Below are 18958 nucleotides of genomic sequence, written 5' to 3'. Positions count from 1 at the left end.
GAATTTGGAATTGACATGTGCTCAGACAGGTGGTAGGCTGTGAAATGTCATTTGGTATTAGAACCTTCTGATGTGGCTGTGCTTGAATAGTTGGAAAATGCTTGGAGGTCAACTTGTACAATGCTGTGGTTTAGATGTGTGGGGTGTTGGCTCCAAGCGCAAGTCAAGGACTCTTAGGCTTTTGCAGGACACATGGGGAGGACAGACACCAGGCTGTATTCCTTTTCAGTAACTTTTTCTGGATTTCTTTGTTGTAGGTGAGTGTTTTAACCACCTTGGAGCGGCGATTCAACCTCCAGAGTGCTGACGTGGGTGTAATTGCCAGCAGCTTTGAGATTGGCAACCTGGCCCTCATCCTCTTCGTGAGCTACTTTGGAGCCCGAGGACACCGGCCACGCTTGATAGGATGTGGAGGGATAGTCATGGCCTTGGGTGCCCTCCTTTCTGCTTTGCCTGAATTTCTGACCCACCAGTATGAATACGAATCAGGAGAGATACGCTGGGGAGCTGAAGGGAGGGATGTGTGTGCTGCCAATGGGTCCACCAGTGATGAGGGACCAGACCCAGACTTTATCTGCAGGAATAGGACTGCTACAAATATGATGTACTTGCTGCTCATTGGAGCACAGGTCCTCCTGGGCATTGGTGCTACCCCTGTCCAGCCCCTGGGAGTTTCCTACATTGATGACCATGTGAGGCGGAAAGATTCCTCTCTGTACATAGGTAAGGCTCTCTGAACTTCTCACTGAAGGCTTTCCATTCCTCTTTTGTCTTATCTGTATGATGCCAGTCAGAGGGATGCCTTGAGGTCTCTTCTGGATGCACTGCTGTGCTTGTGAAGGTAACTGGGTGTGGGTCTCTGCACTGAGCAGTTGTAAGCAGCAGTGAAACAGCAATACCTGCTGTTATTGTAGCAGTGGTAAATGTTGACAGCCACAGTGGTTATTAATGGATGATTAGGAAGATGCCACTACTCCTATTATTTTTGCCCAGATGAATTTAAATTCTCATATTGGTGGCTTATGGTTGAGTTGTAGCTAAGAGTTTCCAAATGGCATATATGATGATGATTTTTTTTTCCTTAGATACGCAAGTTCCCTTGCTGTTCCAAAGCATTTGTCTGAGTGAACACTTCAGTATAAGGAGACTGAAAGGATGTATCTTGTCACTACCACCATCACATTTTAGCAAGGAAGTACTTCTGATAGAGAGGTGCTGTGACCCAGTGTGATATGGCTGGGTTTATGTGATCCCTGTAGTGGAATGAGGGGTGGAAGCTGGTGCACTCTATTTTGAGATCTGGTGAGCCTGAAGTAGAACTGACGATTCTGGTGATCATGTTGCAAAATGATTCCAGATGCTTAAGATAGGAAAGTTGGCTTGAGTTGTTCAATGGAACAACTCTGCTATTTGGGTAAAGTGCCCATGGGTTTCTTCAGTATTCTATCCAGCTTTAAAGTGGATGTTGTGGGTGAAATCATCTTCTGAAAAAAAAACCTGACCAGCTTGGCTCATCCTTCTTTCTGCAGGACTTGTCACCAGATAAATGGCTCCAGTGCAGTAAATCAGTGGAGTGTGTGCTGTCACTAATGTGATCATTCTGCACTTGTTAGTGTAGTGTCTAGTAAGCAAAACTCTTTGCACTTGTCCTGTTATCCCTCTTTTTTGTCTTGACTGTCAACTGAATGAATGATCCTGCTGGTAGTTTTGGGTTTTTTTTCCAAAGATATTTTTCTCAAGTTTCCAAGCATAAGTGAAGGTATCTGAGGTATGACCATAGGCATCAACACTGAACAGTTCTGCTGACTTTCTGGATAGTGTTCAGTGTCTTGGAATGGTGCAAATGGTGTCTTTCCTGTTGGAAAGACATGTATAGCATGCTATGGCATTCCTGGATGGACTGCTGCTTTGTGTAAAGAGATTCTTCTATGTGTTCCAACTGTGCATGTGTTTTTCTGTAACTGGTCATAAAATCATAGTGTTTCAGCACTTAGCTTTGTCCTTGGATTGTTATACACCTTTGTTTGGTTCTGTTTGGTACCTCTGAGGGATCCACTCTATATAGCACTCTATATAGATTATCTATATAGCAGGATAATACAAAATACATGATACTGTACTACCCAAAGGTAAGTAATGAGACTAAATTCACTGCAGCGGCTTTGCCAACATCATAAATGATGAGCTGGAATTAGAGTGATTTTAAGATTGTCTATTACAAATAACTGTACAGAGAAGGAGCAACTTCTTTTACTCTGTTAGATGGGCATTTTTTAAGCAATGCCTCATGTCTGAGAACAGGATTGAAGAGAGTGCATGAGAGGAGGATTAGGAAGAGTGATTCTTTTTTTTTTTTTCTGAGATACATTCATCTTGTATGCTAAAATAACTTCCTTAAAGTTGGCAGTTCAACTCTAGCTGGGAAAATACTGCCAGAAAATGATTACTGCTTACTATATGTTGCTTCATTATTTTTCCTTCAGGCATATGCTTCTAACCATGTTCCTTTCTATATGTAGAGTTTAAAAAACCCAAGCATTTTGGGGTTGTTTTTTTCACTAGCTTTAGCTATGAAAATCATAATCATTTTTACATCTGAATTATGGGTTGCAGAAGAGTCCATGTGTATGCACTCTCAACCAGTTGACTATACCAACAACAAAGTTGATTATCTGCCCTGTCGCAACCTGTCTATCACAATTAGGTTTTTGGGTAGGGGATGACTAATTTGTACATCAACCTGCAATCAGTTTGACTAGCAAAAATAATAGCTAATAGGAAAAAAATTACATGAAAAAAAGATCTGTGAACGAGTATAAATAAGGTCAAATTCCTCAGTTTAAAATGTTGTTTGAGAATTATTTGCTCAGATTTATTTTCAGCTGATTATTTTGTTGATGTCATCAATGCAATTTTCAGTGGCCTTAGCAGAAAGCTGGCTGAGCAGCTTACCCCCTTCATTCTCCTCTGTTTCACAGAGGAAATAACTGCAGAGTGCATACTGTCACTGTACTATATTTATATCTCTTTGCTTTCTCATAATAGCACGTTCACTCAATAGGGGTCACGCTGTGTGTGACCAGATAAAACATTTTTGGGTAAATTCTCTCAGTTTAAGTTAGGAGCAAATCTGGCATAGGTTCTTCCCTCAGGATAGAAAATAATTAGTAACAGTAGCAATGGCCTGGCCAAACTTTCCATTGTGGCTGAGAAATGAGCAGACTGACTGGTCCACCATGTCTTGAGTATATTCCTAATGTTGAGTACAGTTATGCTGAATTTGGGCTGTTTTGTAGCTGGGGGGAAAGCAGCAGTCTCTCACCTGACATCTAAGTGCTAGTAATTGTTCACCTGCTGCAATAAAAATCTTCTTGTGTCCCAAGGCAGTGAATTAGATAGAAATAACTTGCTGCACTGAGAGGTTTGTATTTCTTTTTTTATTATTCTTTTGAGTTGTACAAGATTTCAGTGGAATAACTTTATAAAATATGTAATACGGACTCTTTTGCAGTGAAATAACAATACAGAAAGATTCCTCCAACCAGACCCCCTCCCAAGCTGCTTTTTTTTTTTTTTTTTAAACAACTTTTAGTACTACTACATGTGTGCATTAGAATGCATACCTGATTCCATATGGAATTTAAATTGAGACTTTGGGCTTAATGGCTAGTGCAAAGCATAGCATCTGTTGAATATGGTGCTTTTCTAGCCATGAAGTCCATCATATCTGGCTTGTGGCTTCTTTGCAGTGACAGGCACACTGATTATGGGGGGCAGAACACCTCTCATGTACATTCTTTGAAGGCAGAGGTTGCTTAGGCTTTTGCTCTGCCAAGAATGTGGGGATTCAGAGTTTCCTGATTAGAGAGACAGGGCTGAGAAATTATGAGAAGGTATCTCTGTGGCATGGGCTGATGACATGTAGTTTCATGTTTCTGGAGCTAATAGCATTTTTTTTTGGTGCCTGCAATCTGTTGCTACCAAACGCCAACAGATTCTGTTGCTGTGCTAACTGGCCCTAGGAAAAGGGTTGTGTTGTGGTAACTGAGGGCAAATTAAATAAAAAAAAAATGCATGCATAGAAGTACACACCAAAGGATGTTCAAAAGAAAACACCATAACAGAAAGGTAGTGGACAATGACTGCTCTGGCTTATGATGGGCACCTGCTCAGCACAGTGGTAGTAATGTTGGCAGTAGCAGCCTAAAGATGAAAAAACAAAGGGATTTTCTCAGCTGTCAGAAGTTGGGAAAAAATCTTATGTTTAGGTGATGGTTTGCTTGCACCTCTATCTGTTTGGATCTGCTCTTGTATTTAACATCTAAACTCCCATTCAGAGATTAAAAACCAGGCAGGTTAGTTTTACCTGGGTATTTATGGGCATTTGGCATAAATAACCCCTTTGAGTCGAAGACTTCCTCACTCCTGCAAGCTATGCAGGGCCTGTTGCTCCTGCAGTTTCACTCGTGTCAAAGATTACCGCAATTTGTGACATTATTTATTTTAAAGGTGGAACAGTATGTTGAAGATGACATATTACTTAGTTCCTTTCTCTACCCACTAATGACTCACTTGACGTTTCCCTCTTTAGTTCATTTTCTGCTAGGTCTTGCTGAGTGCTTTTGAAATCAATAAAGACTTTGTCATTAGGTGAGAGACCAGAGGCATCGTGGAGCTGATACAAGGGGAAAAAACCTGTTCTGGCAGTGGTTGTATGGATTAGCTGCCTCTCAGATGAGCAGGAGTTTGCAAGTGTTCCGGTCACTGGAGTACCTGTGTTGCTCTTGGCAGTGGTTTGCCTGTTCAGCCAGAGCCAGTGAAGTGATGTGGTAGATGAATGTCATTAGCAGTCTCTATATGCAGCTCCTGGGCTTCCTGAAGCATTTCACATTGATAAAAGTTGTTTCATCTTGTCTAGGATGTGGTTACCTCTAGAAGAGAATGAGTAGCCTCTAGGAGCCAGTGTTTGATCTGGGACAGTTAAGGGCTACATTATATGGAGGAAGATGCTGTTATTCTGTCTCCTGTTGATGGAGGAAATTGATGGTGATGCTGGAGGGAGCACTGCCAAGTGATATGGCTCATTCAGAAGAATGCTGTGTTGATCTTTAATGTGTTGAGATTCTCTGTAAGTTTGCTGAGGTTGTCTCAGCCTTTAGCTTGATGGACACATACCAAACATGTTCAGTACCTGCCACTTCAGATTCCTTGTTGGTTGACAGAAACTTCTCTCCTGAGAACAACGACTTCAGGGTAATCCAGAAGGGACAAGTCTTGAGTCAAGGACCAAGTGATGAGGAGTGGTGAGTGCTCCTGAGTTACTGGTGGTGCAAGGGGGTGTCTGGGCATCGTGTCCTCAGGGGAACAGAGCTGGTTTGGGCCTGCTTTGTGGAAAGGTGGAGGAATAGAAAACTAGAAAACTCAGCTCTGCTGGATGCTTTCTTCTAGCTCATCTCCCAGGCTTCTGTCTGACTTTCTGTGTATATTTTGGTTTACCCTATGGTTGTTCCAGTGGAGAACTTGACAGGATGGCGTTCTCTGTCCACATCTGCCCAGATGAGACAAACCCAGGAAGGGGTATGGAACCCTGAATTGTCAGTGCTGGCTCTGACCTTTGTGACAGTGTTGGGTTATTTTACATGGAACTTTTTCTTTTTCTTTTTTTTTGTAGAGAAATGCTCACTCTTGCTCCTGGGGATTATTTTTTTGTTTCTTTAAAACACCAACTCCAGATTAGTCACAAACGAAGACAAGAATGCCCTAGTTGGGATCTTGCTGTCTTCAGGGATAAATTTGTCCATTTGAAAAAAATCACTTGTGGTAGCTTACGTCAGTCAAAATGACAATAGACATTGTGTTTGGGAGAAGCAGAAGCATTTTCTCAACTGAAAAGAATTAAATATGAGAGATGGTATCTCATAGCAAATTATCAGCATAAGATGCTGATATCAGCAGAGTTTGAGTCAATGTATGTGGTAATATGAAGAAATAGTACTTGGATTTCATTTAGGAAGCTTATGTTGGTAAACCAGTTGTGAATTGTGAAAACATTCATTTGCTGTGTATGTGATTAGGGTTCATCAAGAAATACTAAAAATAAAATTAAAACAGATACCACTGATAATAGCAAATGTCTCCTCTTTGTTTTAAGCTTTCAGAATTTTACTTTCCGGAGGACACCACATATTTTCTGTGAAACATTAACAACATGGAGCTGAAAGAAGAGATATTGTAGATGTTAAGCTTTCAGGCTGGAAATCGATTCTCTTCTTCACATAGCTTGATATCTATAACTTAATGGGTTATATTATGTTATATATAACATATACATATATGCTTGTATATATATATGTGTTATATGTATGTATGTATATATAACCCTGGGTGCCCACTGAAATGTGTCTTGATGGGCATTGTTTCTGTCATTTCCCGATTCTGTAATATTTTTTTTCATTCTGTAGTTTATTCTTTTTGCTTTTTTTCCCCTGTTAAGAAATTCACTCAACTTTCCAATAGTTGCTTTTTAATTTTGTGTCTGACTGCATGGAGAATGAATGCATTTTGCTCAGTCTTGCCCCTCCTGACTTTCTGCAAAATCTGTTGAAGGGTGTGTCTGAAGTTATATATCTAAAGCATAGTAAGTAGAATTAATTTTTTGTTTATAGCAGACAGGTCATATCACCAGCCTCTTGAGGCCCTCCATTGATGCATATTGATTTGAAGGTCTTCAGGACCCACTTGAGAGAGGTCTGTACAGCTCTGCCCATCCTGGATGCTTATCCCTTTCACTCCTCACAGCCTTTCCCACTTGGCTGTACTCCTCCCTTGTGTGCTTATTTGTGGTCTGCAGGCAGCATTGGTACTTTTCACATTATCCCTTCTTGTTGGAACATGTTTCTCTGAGCTCATGCACTCTGAGCTCTGCCAGCCTTGTGCTTTCCTTAACCCTTTCCTGCTTCTACTGGGTGTTTTATAGTGAATCTGAGCTGACTCCTACCTCTTTAATTTCCTTTCTTTGCCTGTTTGTTACCCATGAGCTGCTTGGTGAGTTTCTCCACCTCCATGTGGGCATATGCACTTCTGAAGTGTGAATGCTTGTTCCAGAGAATTACTTTTCTCATTACTGGTATATGCAGTTTTCTAAGTATGTAATATTTCTAGCCTAATGACTTGATGGATTTTTTTTTTTTCTTTTTTTTTTTTTTCTTTTTTTTCTTGTGAATGCATCCTCCTATGGGTGATTAGGAGAGCCTTTCCTTTCTGCCACAATCTCCAAGGAGCTGAGCAAGACCCCGTATTAACACTGAACTGAAAGGGGTGCTGTTATCAGCATGAGTGCTGTGATGCTGGCCCATTATTGAAAGGTGTCTTTGCATCAGATTCCCTAGGTTGTCTTCCTCCCTGGATGAAATTGATCTCATCCTCCGTGGATGAGATCAATCCCATGGCTTCATGTGGATATACCAGTGGTAATGACATTTGCCTAACCCACTCATCCATGGATAACTTCAGCCTTTTGTAATTTTTTCCCCTTTGGGGAGAGACCTGTGTTATAATTTGCTGTGTGTCAGAGGGCCTGGCTTGGCTACAGATGTCCCTTTTTACAGTGGCAGTGGTAATATCCTGGAAAATTAAATGGAAACATGAACAAGTGTGTAGGGTGTATTAGAGCAGTAACAATAATCAATTCATGGGAATAACCATCCCCACTGCAGGCAGGAAGGCTGAGTTGTGAAAGGCAGTAGCTGAATGGATGTATTTATTCAATTAAACGTATGTATTCACAAAGTTAATGCTTTGGGCTCCATTATTTTACAGCAATTGCTCCAGTTACCTTAACCTTCTGCTAATAGCTTTTTTTTTTTTGTTATGAGCTGAGTAAATAAAGCTCGAGTCCAACACAAATGATTGTGTGAGAGAGCATACTGAGGGTAGGAGCTGTTTCTGTGTTGCTCTCTGTGTACTCTTGTAGCTTATTTTTGGCTTCATTTGGATTTGCTGACTCTGACGTCTTGTGAAAATCTTTTCACTTTTTGAACATGTTGGTTTCATTCCACAGTGTATTTAAAGCAGTCATCATCTGGGAGAGCCTGGTGAGGAACATCATTCCTGAGGCAGCCTCTTTAAAGCTGTGTCCTTGAAATTTAAATGGCAGCTATACAGAGGACAGTATATATTAGTACTGAGGTTCATAAAATTACTTACATAGATTGTAAGGCGCTGAGTTGCCCATGTCAAGATCTGAAGACTGTGCTCTATATCCTTGATGGCACAAGCAGGAGTGAGCTGGCTTGTGCCATCAGTTTTGGCCCTTCTGGGGGTTCAGCTGAGATTCCCTGATTAATTGTACATAAGGAGCCTCCAGATGTTTTTATCCCACTTTTTGAGCTGGCACTGAGGACTCTCAGAGATGTGTTTGGCATATTCCTGCCCATGATGGGGACAAGGCACAGGCTCTGCCCCTTTGCCACCGTGATCCCTGGTCTTAAGGCAGTGGTGTGAGTCCTGTTGCCTGATGCTGAGGCTTGTGTTGTCCCACCAAAACAAAGAATTTGGTCCATCGGATATTTTAGGACTTGTCAGAAATTATTATCCCAGTTCTCAGCCAGGTGAGCAAGAGACAGCTTTCATGAATTTTGCTTTACCACTGCAGAAGGTGGGTGCTGGGGTTATTCAGCTGGGAGCTTTCTCCTTGGCTTTAGACAAATCTTTCTGGCTTTGCCTTCTCAAAGTCTTGGGGTTTGGTACCTAAATAGTTCCTTTGAAATTTGAAAGCATTTGGAAAGTCTTGCAGATTACTTTTTGCCAAGGTACAGCCATTTCATTAAGTGTGCTCCTAATGAGGTATTTGGCTTTTTTTTTTTAGGGGGAGGCTTGTTCCAAGTCCCCTTTTGTTTTCAAGAATAGGGATTTTGTCTGGATGAGGCTATCCAAATTTAGTTCTTTATTAACCAATTAAAATGTGAGGATTTAAATAGTTTCACAGATGGATGTTAACAACAGGTCACATTGCTCTGACTTAATACTTCAGAGCCCTTCACTGCAGCTAAACAAGACTGCCTCTGTTACAAAGTGCAGGATCTGGCCAAAGGCAGCAGATCAAAGCAATGGCTGAAATTCAAGAGTTCTAACAGGTAGAAGAGCAAGATGCACTGTGCACCAATTCTTTCCAGATGTCTCCTCTGCTTACCTCGCTTTTTTCCCTGCAGTTTTCTGTACATTCCTATCGTCACTGTTGGACAAGTTATTCCTGATGTAACCGCTTGTACAAGACAGTCATACTGCTTATTAGAGTCAGAAAGAAATAATATTAGGCGTAAAAAAATAAAAAAGACATCTGGGATAACTTTGCTGTATTAGTCACTGCTGCAGAGACCAATTACTGTAGTGATGAAAGACCACCTGTATTTTGTTAGCCATCAACCAACAACATATGGATGTGCTAATTCAGTCAGGCTGATCAGCAAAAGAATAATACCAGATAAGGGAAGCTTCCCTCTGCAGAGCTGTAAAACTGTGCACTGGGGGGAGTAAAATGTGTGGTGGGATGTGTGAAGTTAGCTACAAGGGTAAGGGGTCTTGACCATGGCTTAATGCTTTACTGGCCTTGTCTGTGGGCTACCACTGAGCTTTCTATTAATTTTGGGTACTTGATGTTTTTTGGTGTGTGTGTGTGTGTGTAAGGGTGTTCAGTATTCTCATACTGCATTCTACATAAAAAAATCACTGCAGTGCAAGTTTGAAGATTTTTTTTTTTCCTGTGCTTCTGTGTTACAGCAATGCTTGCCTTCGTTTATGTCCTCTGTAAAAGCATCTGGTACCCAGTTCTGGTACTGATGGGCAAGTTCACTGTGTTGTGACTGTCCAAGAGGCAGCATCAGAGGAAACTGAACTATTTGCAGTAGTTATATATAAGCTGTGAAGAGTTTCTCTCAGGTGCCAGCAGGTAAGAGGTTTGTAGGGTGAGATAACACCTTCTGTTTGATCAGCTGAGGCAGCCAGGAAACATATACATGTTCATGCTTGGTAGATCTTGTTCTGAGCAGTGTGACTACTCGTAATTAATGGGTTTATTTTTTGTTTCCAAGTTGTCACTTGATCTGGTAAAATGCACTCCTTGTCTCTCGAAATCTTGCTTCCCTTCCTGTGTTGGTGAGAATTGGGTATGAAATGGAAACTCAGCCTCTTCTGTAACTGAATACCACATTTCATTAGGTACTTAACATTGTGGAGGTACTTGATTTCTAAGTAGTGGTAAAGCTGAAGCTAAGGATGGGTTAAACAAATACTCTTTCTTGCAGCAGTGTCTCCAGGGTTATAAAGAAAGTTATTGGGATGGTGAGAATAGACCCCAAGAATTCTGACTCCAGTGTCCTGCAATTGCTCTAAGCTGGAAAGATCCCCACCACTGATAGAAGGGCTCTAGTAATTCCTTGGTGTGGTGAGAAAGTGTCCTGGGGTTTGGAGAATAAGGCACAAGTTAGCACAGCTGGCAAAGATTAGGGCAGGCCATCCCATGGGGAAAAATGTAATCTTAAATAGGTTTTGCCAATGCGTGAAAGACCTGCTGAAGTGAAAATTTCTGATAAACAAGACAAGTGAAAATGAAGCTGTGCTGCTCTCCAGTGTTGATGAAATGCTCCTATGTGTAGTTCCTTGCATTCATCTCACATTCTGCACCCTCCCCCTCTAAAAACTGAAGATGAGAGGAGCTCAAGTGAATCTTTCTGAATAAATTTACCTCACTGTCCTGTGGTACTCCAAGTCTGAGTAAACAGATGGGACTTACTCTGTGCCTTAAAATCAGCAAGTTTGGGCTTTATTAGCCCTGGAGGGGCAGTAAATTTTATAGCTGAGCCATAGGAGCAGAGAGAGGTGAAGGCAAACAAGGAGGTGTAGTAGTGGATAAGGCTATGCTTGAGAAAGTCCTTGCTGCGTAGTTCAGCCCAGGAAGGCAATTGGAAATGGAATCTACAGTGGTCTAGGGAGCTGTTAGAGGTGACTTGAGATGGGGTAAAGATTTGGGAAATCTGCATGCACAAAGGTTGCATTCAACCCAGGCAAGAATAAGGATTTTAGCAGAGGTAAGGTGATGTGGGGAGGTGGATTCTAGGGGCGAGCAGCAGAATATTAAAGTTGGGGGTAAAGGAGGAGTTAGCATGGGAGCTAAGCCAATACAGGAGAAACATGGTATGAGCTATCTCCATTAAGTCTACAAAAGCCTGAATCCCCACATCAAAAGGCTCTTTAATTTCTATTAAAATTCAGGTCCTTTATTTTAAGCACTAGCCATGGGAATTAAGTGTCTAAATAGAATCTGGGCTAAATGTTGCTTTTCTGGATCACAGTAGTTCTCATGGGCATTGCTGTGTTTCTTCTCTTAGACCACAGGACTCAAGTGGTCTCTATTTCCTTGCAAAGCAAGCTTGCTTTTTGGGAATAAATTGTTTTAGATGGAGGGTATGGGTGGTGTCAGGAGCTGAAGTGTGTGCTAGAGAAAGATTGTTCTCCAAGAGATCCTAACAGTCTGATCAAAGGTGCTGATGATGTTTGCATTGAGTAAAACACTTGTAAGAAGAAGAGGACTTGAGCTTTAGGAGTACTGACTGCTGCTTTCCCTTTTTTTTTTTTTTTTTTTTTTTTTTTTTTTGAGACTGGAGGTGGCAAAGGAAGGAAATGCTTTTGGGTTTTTTTGGTTTAGTTTTTTTTTTAATGTCCCATATGGCTGCCTTATTAACTGGAAAACCTCCAACTGTGAATTGGATGATGTTACACTGCTACAGAGCAAAACTCATTCCCAGCACTGAGGCTGCCAGTACTTGAGCCTCTGAGTGTGAGCCATACCTCCCCCGTCTAGGGTTAGGGCATTAAGTAAAAGCTGCATTTGCTCTGTTTTGCTGACCCAAGGAAAACATTGTTGCTTTTCATGCTGGAAATGTTGAGGTTTTCAAACAAAATGCAAACCTTGAACAAATCAGGTCTCAGCAGCTCATCAAAAAGCACCTCTGTTTGAGTTGAGGCTCTGGGAATGACAGCTGCAGCATCCCCACAGGTTTTTTAGGTTTTTTTTAACAGTTCGCAGTGAGTTTATCCATCACAAAGTTGGTAGTAAGGTGGCTGTACTTTCACATTTTTCCCTACTTGTGTGAGTGAGGTTTTCTACCATAGTATGAAAGAACAGGTTGCAAACCAGAGTTCTGTAACAGTGAGTTGCAAATTGTGTTACCCATGCACTGCCCAAACATTGACTCCTCAAAGAAATGCCGGAGGAGCATTTCTTTGGATTGTCTACAGGATTTCTGTCTCATCTCCCACGCTGAGACAGAGAAGTGATTTGCTGTGTGCAACATCTCTGATGGCAAATGAGGCTGAGAATTTAGAAACGGCTTTTAGTCATGTTCCTACCATCTTCTGCAAGACTGTATGTTTAAGTTACTTCCTCAGTTTGCTGTCCATAAACTTAGCAACAGCATTTCTCAGACATGCTTTTTCATTTGTTATTTTCTGTTGTGGAAAGCAGGGAAAAGAAGGGTTGGGAATTCTGCCTTTGTTCTGAGAGGTATTTTGGTTCTTCTGCAATATGCTGGGAAACTCTTCGAGAGGGATAAGAGAGAGAGAGGTATGGGACTTGTTCAAATGGTTCCCTTTAGATGTAAGGTCTTCATCATCAGCTGTGAGTGTAGAAATGAGATTTGATTTTCAGAATGGACCTTTCATTTCATATCCCAGAAGCTGCATGTCTAAATCCTGCTCCTCACCCTGGGGTGCTGGATCCAGCTGCTGCATAGTGGAGTCCACACTAGCACTGTCGTGAGTTGAAGTTCAGCAGATGTTTCCTTGTTTTTCCTGCCAGCTTCTCTCTGGAGCTGTGCTGGATAGCACAGAACTGCTGTCTGCTTGCCAAAGGTGATGTTTAATAATATAACTGGTAAAAGTTGCTCAGTTGGTAGTTGCAGTGACTCAGTGCTGTTACTCCCTTTCCCTAAGAAATGCCTCTGGGTAGGGGACAGCTTGCCAGGGACACAGCAAATGAATGAGCTGAGCTGTGGTTACAGCAGGTGGGCAGTAAATCATCAAGTTCCTCCTAGCAGTGGTGAGGGTCTGCTGCCAGCTGGGCTGGAAGAGAGCCTGAGATAACCTTTGGCTGTGTTGAAACTGCAGGAGCAGGGTCAGGGCTGCAGCCTGCTGTGTCACTCTGCATGTCACCCTCAGTGCTGCTGGGGACAATGAGTGTGCTTGGCAGGGATTGCTGGGGTGAAGCTGGCTCAATCCTGCAAGGTGGGCATCTGGCACAGAGCAGTCAAGGTCTGGGCCTTCTGTTCTTCATAGCTTCCATCCCTCCACAGGAAAGTGGTGGAAGGAGGAGCAGAAGGGACAGTGTTGACCATCAAGACATACTGCTTCCAACACAAGTTACAGGCTTGTCACAACCTGCCTATCTAGCACCAAATGGCTTCTGTTGCCTGAAGGTTCTTCTCCTTTTCTGCTGTTTACAGACATATGTGTGGGTAGAGACCGTGACTTGTGACCCCAGTGTTCTTTTTCAGCCAGCTGTGTTCACAACTCTTGTTTTGGTCAAAGAAAAGGGAGATTTGAAAGTGGCATTTACGTTGTTGTTCAACAGACTGCTCTGTGCAGCAAGAGGGTCAACCTCCTTCTATCCAGAGTTTATTCTCTCCTGGAGATGGGATCCAGATCAAGCTTGAGGTGTGTGCAGTGTGGGGTAGTGTGGCTGAATCTTCCTTTTCTCAGTCAAAGAGACTGAGTCTTTTCTCAGGTTCTGTACCAAGCAAACGATTCAGTGTTACGGTTGAGCTCAGAGTTTGTGTTCTTGTGTCTAGTTCTGCTCTTTCTTAAAGAGGCTTTTGGGGTTTAATTAAGTTCCTACCTAACTACAACTCCCTGGTGTCCTTGGGTTTATAGTAGTCAAGGGAAAAACAGGCTGCTCTATGGGAGCTGAGCTGAGGGACTCGGGGCTCATCTCTGGAGATGCTGCTCTCCAGGAACAGCTCCTGCATCTAAGGATGCTGTCATCTACCCAAGTCTCTGTCTTTGATCTTTAGGGTAGGTGGTTAGAGTATTCTACTTACACACACACTTCAAAGACAGATTGTGCAGGATTACTGCTGGTTAACAGCCAAATCCCAAGCAGTAGAGACTGTTTAATCACACTCTTCTGTCTCTACTGGATTAACGTAATTAATGTAAGCCCTTTTGGATGGGCAACCTGTTATTTATCTGGCACAGCTCTTCATTTGTGCAGTGCTGTGTGTACACCCATGATGCTCTAAAAATGGTGATGAAGATCTAATCCTGCTTTTGTACAACTGGTGACCAAGTAAATCTCCATTTCTAGACAACTGGTTTACTGCTTCTTTTGGGGTAGTTGTAGACTACTGCAAAAAAGAAAAATTAACAGAATTAAGAAGGCCCAAGGTTAAGTCAGAATGATCATTTCCCAAGTTACTTACAGGGAAATTAAAATGGGATTTTTTTATTTTAGTGTCATCTCTCTAGGGAGCAAAGGAAGTTATTAATAACTGAAGGTTCATCAGTGCCTCATGATCCTGGCCCATTTCAAGGGTAATGTAAAGCTTAATGTGCAGTGGAGTAATGCCTCTATCTTCTGCCCTTTGTGGCATCTGGATTTATGGAAAGGAGGCAAAAAGTATTTCCTGAATTTTTGGAATCCCACAGGCCCCAAATCCTGTTGGCTGAAGTTTGTCCCTCCTGTTTTTCTGCCTTTCTTCTGCAGTGGGACATGATCTAACCCTTAACAGGATATGCTGCCTCCCTTTGCTGTTTCAGAGTTTTATAGCAGCAAATTTAAGAAAGAAAAACCCAAACAAACGAAGCAGTTAAAAATCTTGCAAAATACGAATGTAACAAGTCAAATGTTTAACTCCAATATTTATTTCTGAATAGATGAATGCCTATAACACACTTTTTATGCAGTAGAAGTAGTGCCAGTATCTTATTTTTTTTACGGAAGCCATTTTCTGTCCTTTTTTTCAAGATGTAGCTGTAACCTTTTATATTCAACAAAACAGCAGATAGAATCATTTCATAAGGAGTAAAATCAACTTTCAGTTCTGGTGGATTGTTTTGTAGATCCTGACTGTACCCATCTGCTCAGAATGCAGAGGCTTTCTGGAGTATTCTTTGCAAAACAAGTGCTCGGGTCCAAGCTTGAAAATCAGCATGAAAGTGACTTTTTATATTTGGCCAGCAGCTGAAAAGCCTGTTATTTTCAGTGAGCATACAAGCATCCTCAGTTGGGCAGCTCTGGCCTCCAGGGTCCCAGCTTGCCCAGGTCTGTACAGCAAAGCTGCTGCGGGCAGGGATCGCAGCAGCCGTGGGAACTGGCAGGGCTCCTGCTGGGAGTTCTGCAAGGAGCAGCCTGTCCTGGGCTGCCCTTCTTCTCCCCTGCTTCCTTCACATTGCCCTTCAGGGAAGCAAGAAGACCTTTCCAGGAGGTTCGTAGGGTGAAAAGACTCGCTGAAAATATGAGCTGATCTAACAGGCTGTACGTGGTTGCATGTAGCTGTTGATTTGTATTCCGTGCTAGGGAAATGCACTAATCACCCAATCTGTGCTCTCAAGGCTTATTATGGCATTTTTCAGTCATTTTTATCCTTGGAGGTATACAGTAGCAGGACTTCTGGATGCTGTGCAAGTCCCAAATGCCCTGTGAGGGGCCACAGGCAGGGGCGAGGGGTAGAAGTCAGGAGCATCATTATACCTGGATCAAAACCTCAGTGTCTGTATGGAACAGGGTGTCCGTTTTTCAGCTACAAGAAGCCCAGTGTTTAAGGTTCATGTGGAGCACCATTTGCAACAGAATAAATAGCTTGGCATGTCACGTTTAACACAGCAGAAATGCTTCTGACTTCCCAGCCCTGGGTATCTGTAACTCGCTTGAAAGAGTTGCTGACGTCTGCCCAAATGCCAATATCTGCTCAGCCGTATGAATCTTAATATCATGGCTTAAGCTTTGGTCTTCAAGCTGTGCAGCACAGCTAAAAAGCAAGCTGCATTTCCAGCACTGAGGGAGATCTGACTTTTAGCCCACTGGCTTTTTATTTGTTTTCCTTCTGTGCTTGTTGGTGAATTGTAAAGTCAATTTAATTCCAGGGCTTCTAAATGGCATATGATTTCTGCACAGTGATGGCAAATCTCCTTTGGGCTGTTTATACCATGTGATACGGGTGTGCTGGCGGAGGTCAGGACAACAGAAAGCAGAACACTGGGATCATCTTTCCTTGCTGCCTTTACCCATAGTAAAAAGTCAGGTCACCACACTGCTTTATCTCCTCCCATTTTACTATTTACACTCTCTTAGCTCAGGCTTTGTTTCTTTACAGCTCCCTGCAGCCAAGCTCTCTTCCACTCCAAGTGGTTTTCCATTCAGCCCCAGAGCCTTTTGCTGGCTTTATCATTGCCTTTCTGGATGGGTGCTTCTGACCTAGAGTCTGTCTCTGTTTCTCTTGTGGCTCTGGGTAACTAATAGGGGTTGTCTCATCCCACCAGGGATCTCAGCAGAGCTGCTTGTGTCACCATTTCCGGTTCAATCAAAAAAATTCAGGGTCAGAAGGTCAGTTGTTTAAAGGATTAAAGCTGATATGGATTGTTTTGGCAGAACTGAATTGGGAGTGATTTTGCTAGGTGACTTCTGGCACAGAAGGGGTGATGGAAATGGTTACTTTTCCAAGTGGGAGGAGAGGGACCTGACACCATTCACTGCAATTTATTCTCATTTCCCCCTTCTTATCTCTCTTATGGTATATTTTGACTATTGTGGGGTGAGTTTTTTTTCTGATAACTAAAGTACCTTTTTACTCAGTAATTCACCTTATTAAGCTCCTAGGGGGTTGTAAGACTTCCTAGGAGTTTTCTGAGAATATGCTCATGTGTTGTATATGTCACTTGTGGAAGAGCACCAACTGTGATCTGTAAGTATTAAAGATCATGTGCTAGAGCAGGGATTTGGGATTTGGTACTAACCAGTACGGACCAGCTCACTCCTTTGTGTGCCCTGGAGGAGAGGGAAGAAATGATCTGTGGGGTATGGCCCTGATGCTTGAGGTGTTATTCTTCTAGGGTCATGCAAGGACCCTGCTCTTCCATCCCACCCCAACCCACACTGTTCAGTGTCAAAAGTAAGATCTCAGAAAATGAAATTAATTTCTTCTTGGTGCAGCTATTAAAGTTACACACTGTGGGAGAGCTCTTTAGGGAGGCCAATGACCTTCATCCATGTGGAATAAGTGCTGAATAATGGAGGGCTTTCATGTTTCCAGGAAAAGAAAGTGGCTTTTTAAATCAACTGGAGATGTTTCAGACATGGAGGAGAAAAAGCAAGCAAGCTGCATTAGGAAAGGGGGGACAGATTGTGGGTGGAATCAGAGCAGCAGCTTCCACCATCTGGCAGGTGCTGCTGTTAGCAGAGGCTTCTTGTGGGCCTGTGAAACTGCAGTGACCCATCTAATCTGCTGTAACCAGTGGTACCTGGAAACTTTTGTAAGTGTGGTCATTTCCCACTGTCTTCAGCCTTTCTTCTCTCCAGCCCAGAGACTTGCTTGGTCTCTGCATTCCCAGCTTCCATCCTGGCTTCTCTCTCTGTCTGTCTCCTTGAGCTGATTGACATTATGTGCCTCTGATGGCTTTTGGCAACATGAAATGCATTTGGGCCATTCATTTGCTGAAAGAAATGCATCTTGAATGATTTGTAAATAGCCTGTTTTCTGTCTCCCCACCTGCACTTCTAGCATCAAAGAAGCATCCATGTCCAGGGAGCAAAGTTCTCATATGTTCTCTTCCATCACCCTCTCCACCCCATTCACAGTCCAGAGCTCATATCTAATGAAGCTGTTCAGAGTGACCTCCTCATGAAAAGGACCATTCTTTATCACCTTCTCTGTTTTGTGGGGATGTTTGTGATATCTGCTACCCTGTTGATGAATGGGAGCTCAAAGCCTGAGCTGCTCAGGAGGAGTTGTCCAGATGAATTTCCTGCCTGATGCCTCACGAGGTAAATAATCAGAAAGACCCATTTGTGCTTTTGTATGACCCAGTGAGGTATGAACCAGCAGGAACCTGTCACTTGAGATAGTAGGTGGAACTGGTAGTTTTAAAGCAACTACACAGAGCAACCAAAAGCCACGGAGAAAGGATGGAAATGAAACCTCCCACCCATCCTTTTTGAAAGCAGGTTTGATTTGGAATCTTTGGATTCAAACTTTGTAGCAACAGTTGATCCTAAGCCTCTTCCCCAAGTATGGAGTTACTTTTTTTTTTTTTTTTTTTTTTATCAGTATTTTGGATGGTGGGACTTGCCTTTCATCTGGGAAAAACTATAAAAGCCAGCAAGCAACATGCAGTTGTGTTACTTCTGTGTGGTTTTGTTCTGGTTTTGTGCTGCCAGAAGCACACATATATTACAAAAACGATTTCATTAGCGTGTGATTATGTTGAAAGAAGTCTGAGAGAATGTAGCAGGCTGCCTTGAAAAGAGCTGAGTGAATACACAAAAACAGGTTCACTTCACATGAGAAGAGAAGGAGCTGGTGTTTTGGTCTCGGACAACAGAAGCTGTCAACATTTTGGCTTCCTGACAAAGGACAAACAGGTACTATGTCTTTGAAATACTTGAAGAATAAGTAGTGTACATCTCAGTGTTTCAGAGGGCCACTTGTCTGTGTCTTGTCTCACCTGGCACTGAAAGATGCCCTGTTCCCAGCAAATAGGAATGCTGAGGATGTCCACATCTGGCGGGCTGCTACGGATGGAGTGGAGCTGGAATATCAGAGGTATCCCAGGTCTGTCCTGGAGGGGCAGACACATTTTTCACCACCGGGAAAGTAAATAGGAGCAGTTCTTTTGACTGTTCACATGCAGCAGCTGGTTTTGGCTCACTTCCCATGAGTCACTGTGTTTCTTTCTGTATCAGTTTTCACAG

The 18958-nt window shown here is 42.5% G+C and overlaps 1 protein-coding gene across 2 annotated transcripts in view; it reads left to right on the top strand.

Annotated features, from left to right (window-relative positions):
• The window catches only part of SLCO3A1 (solute carrier organic anion transporter family member 3A1), a 132792-nt gene that overhangs the window by 25515 nt on the left and 88319 nt on the right, over positions 1-18958 (top strand). For both annotated transcript variants that reach the window (XM_071754288.1, XM_071754287.1), the window contains exon 2: positions 258-723. In XM_071754288.1, coding sequence (XP_071610389.1) covers positions 258-723 — 466 coding nt within the window. The remainder of the gene's footprint in view (positions 1-257; positions 724-18958) is intronic.

This window comes from Heliangelus exortis, chromosome 11, assembly GCF_036169615.1.
Source record: "Heliangelus exortis chromosome 11, bHelExo1.hap1, whole genome shotgun sequence".
NCBI classification, from domain to species: Eukaryota; Metazoa; Chordata; class Aves; order Apodiformes; family Trochilidae; genus Heliangelus; species Heliangelus exortis.
This window is presented reverse-complemented; position numbering and strand designations above follow the sequence as displayed.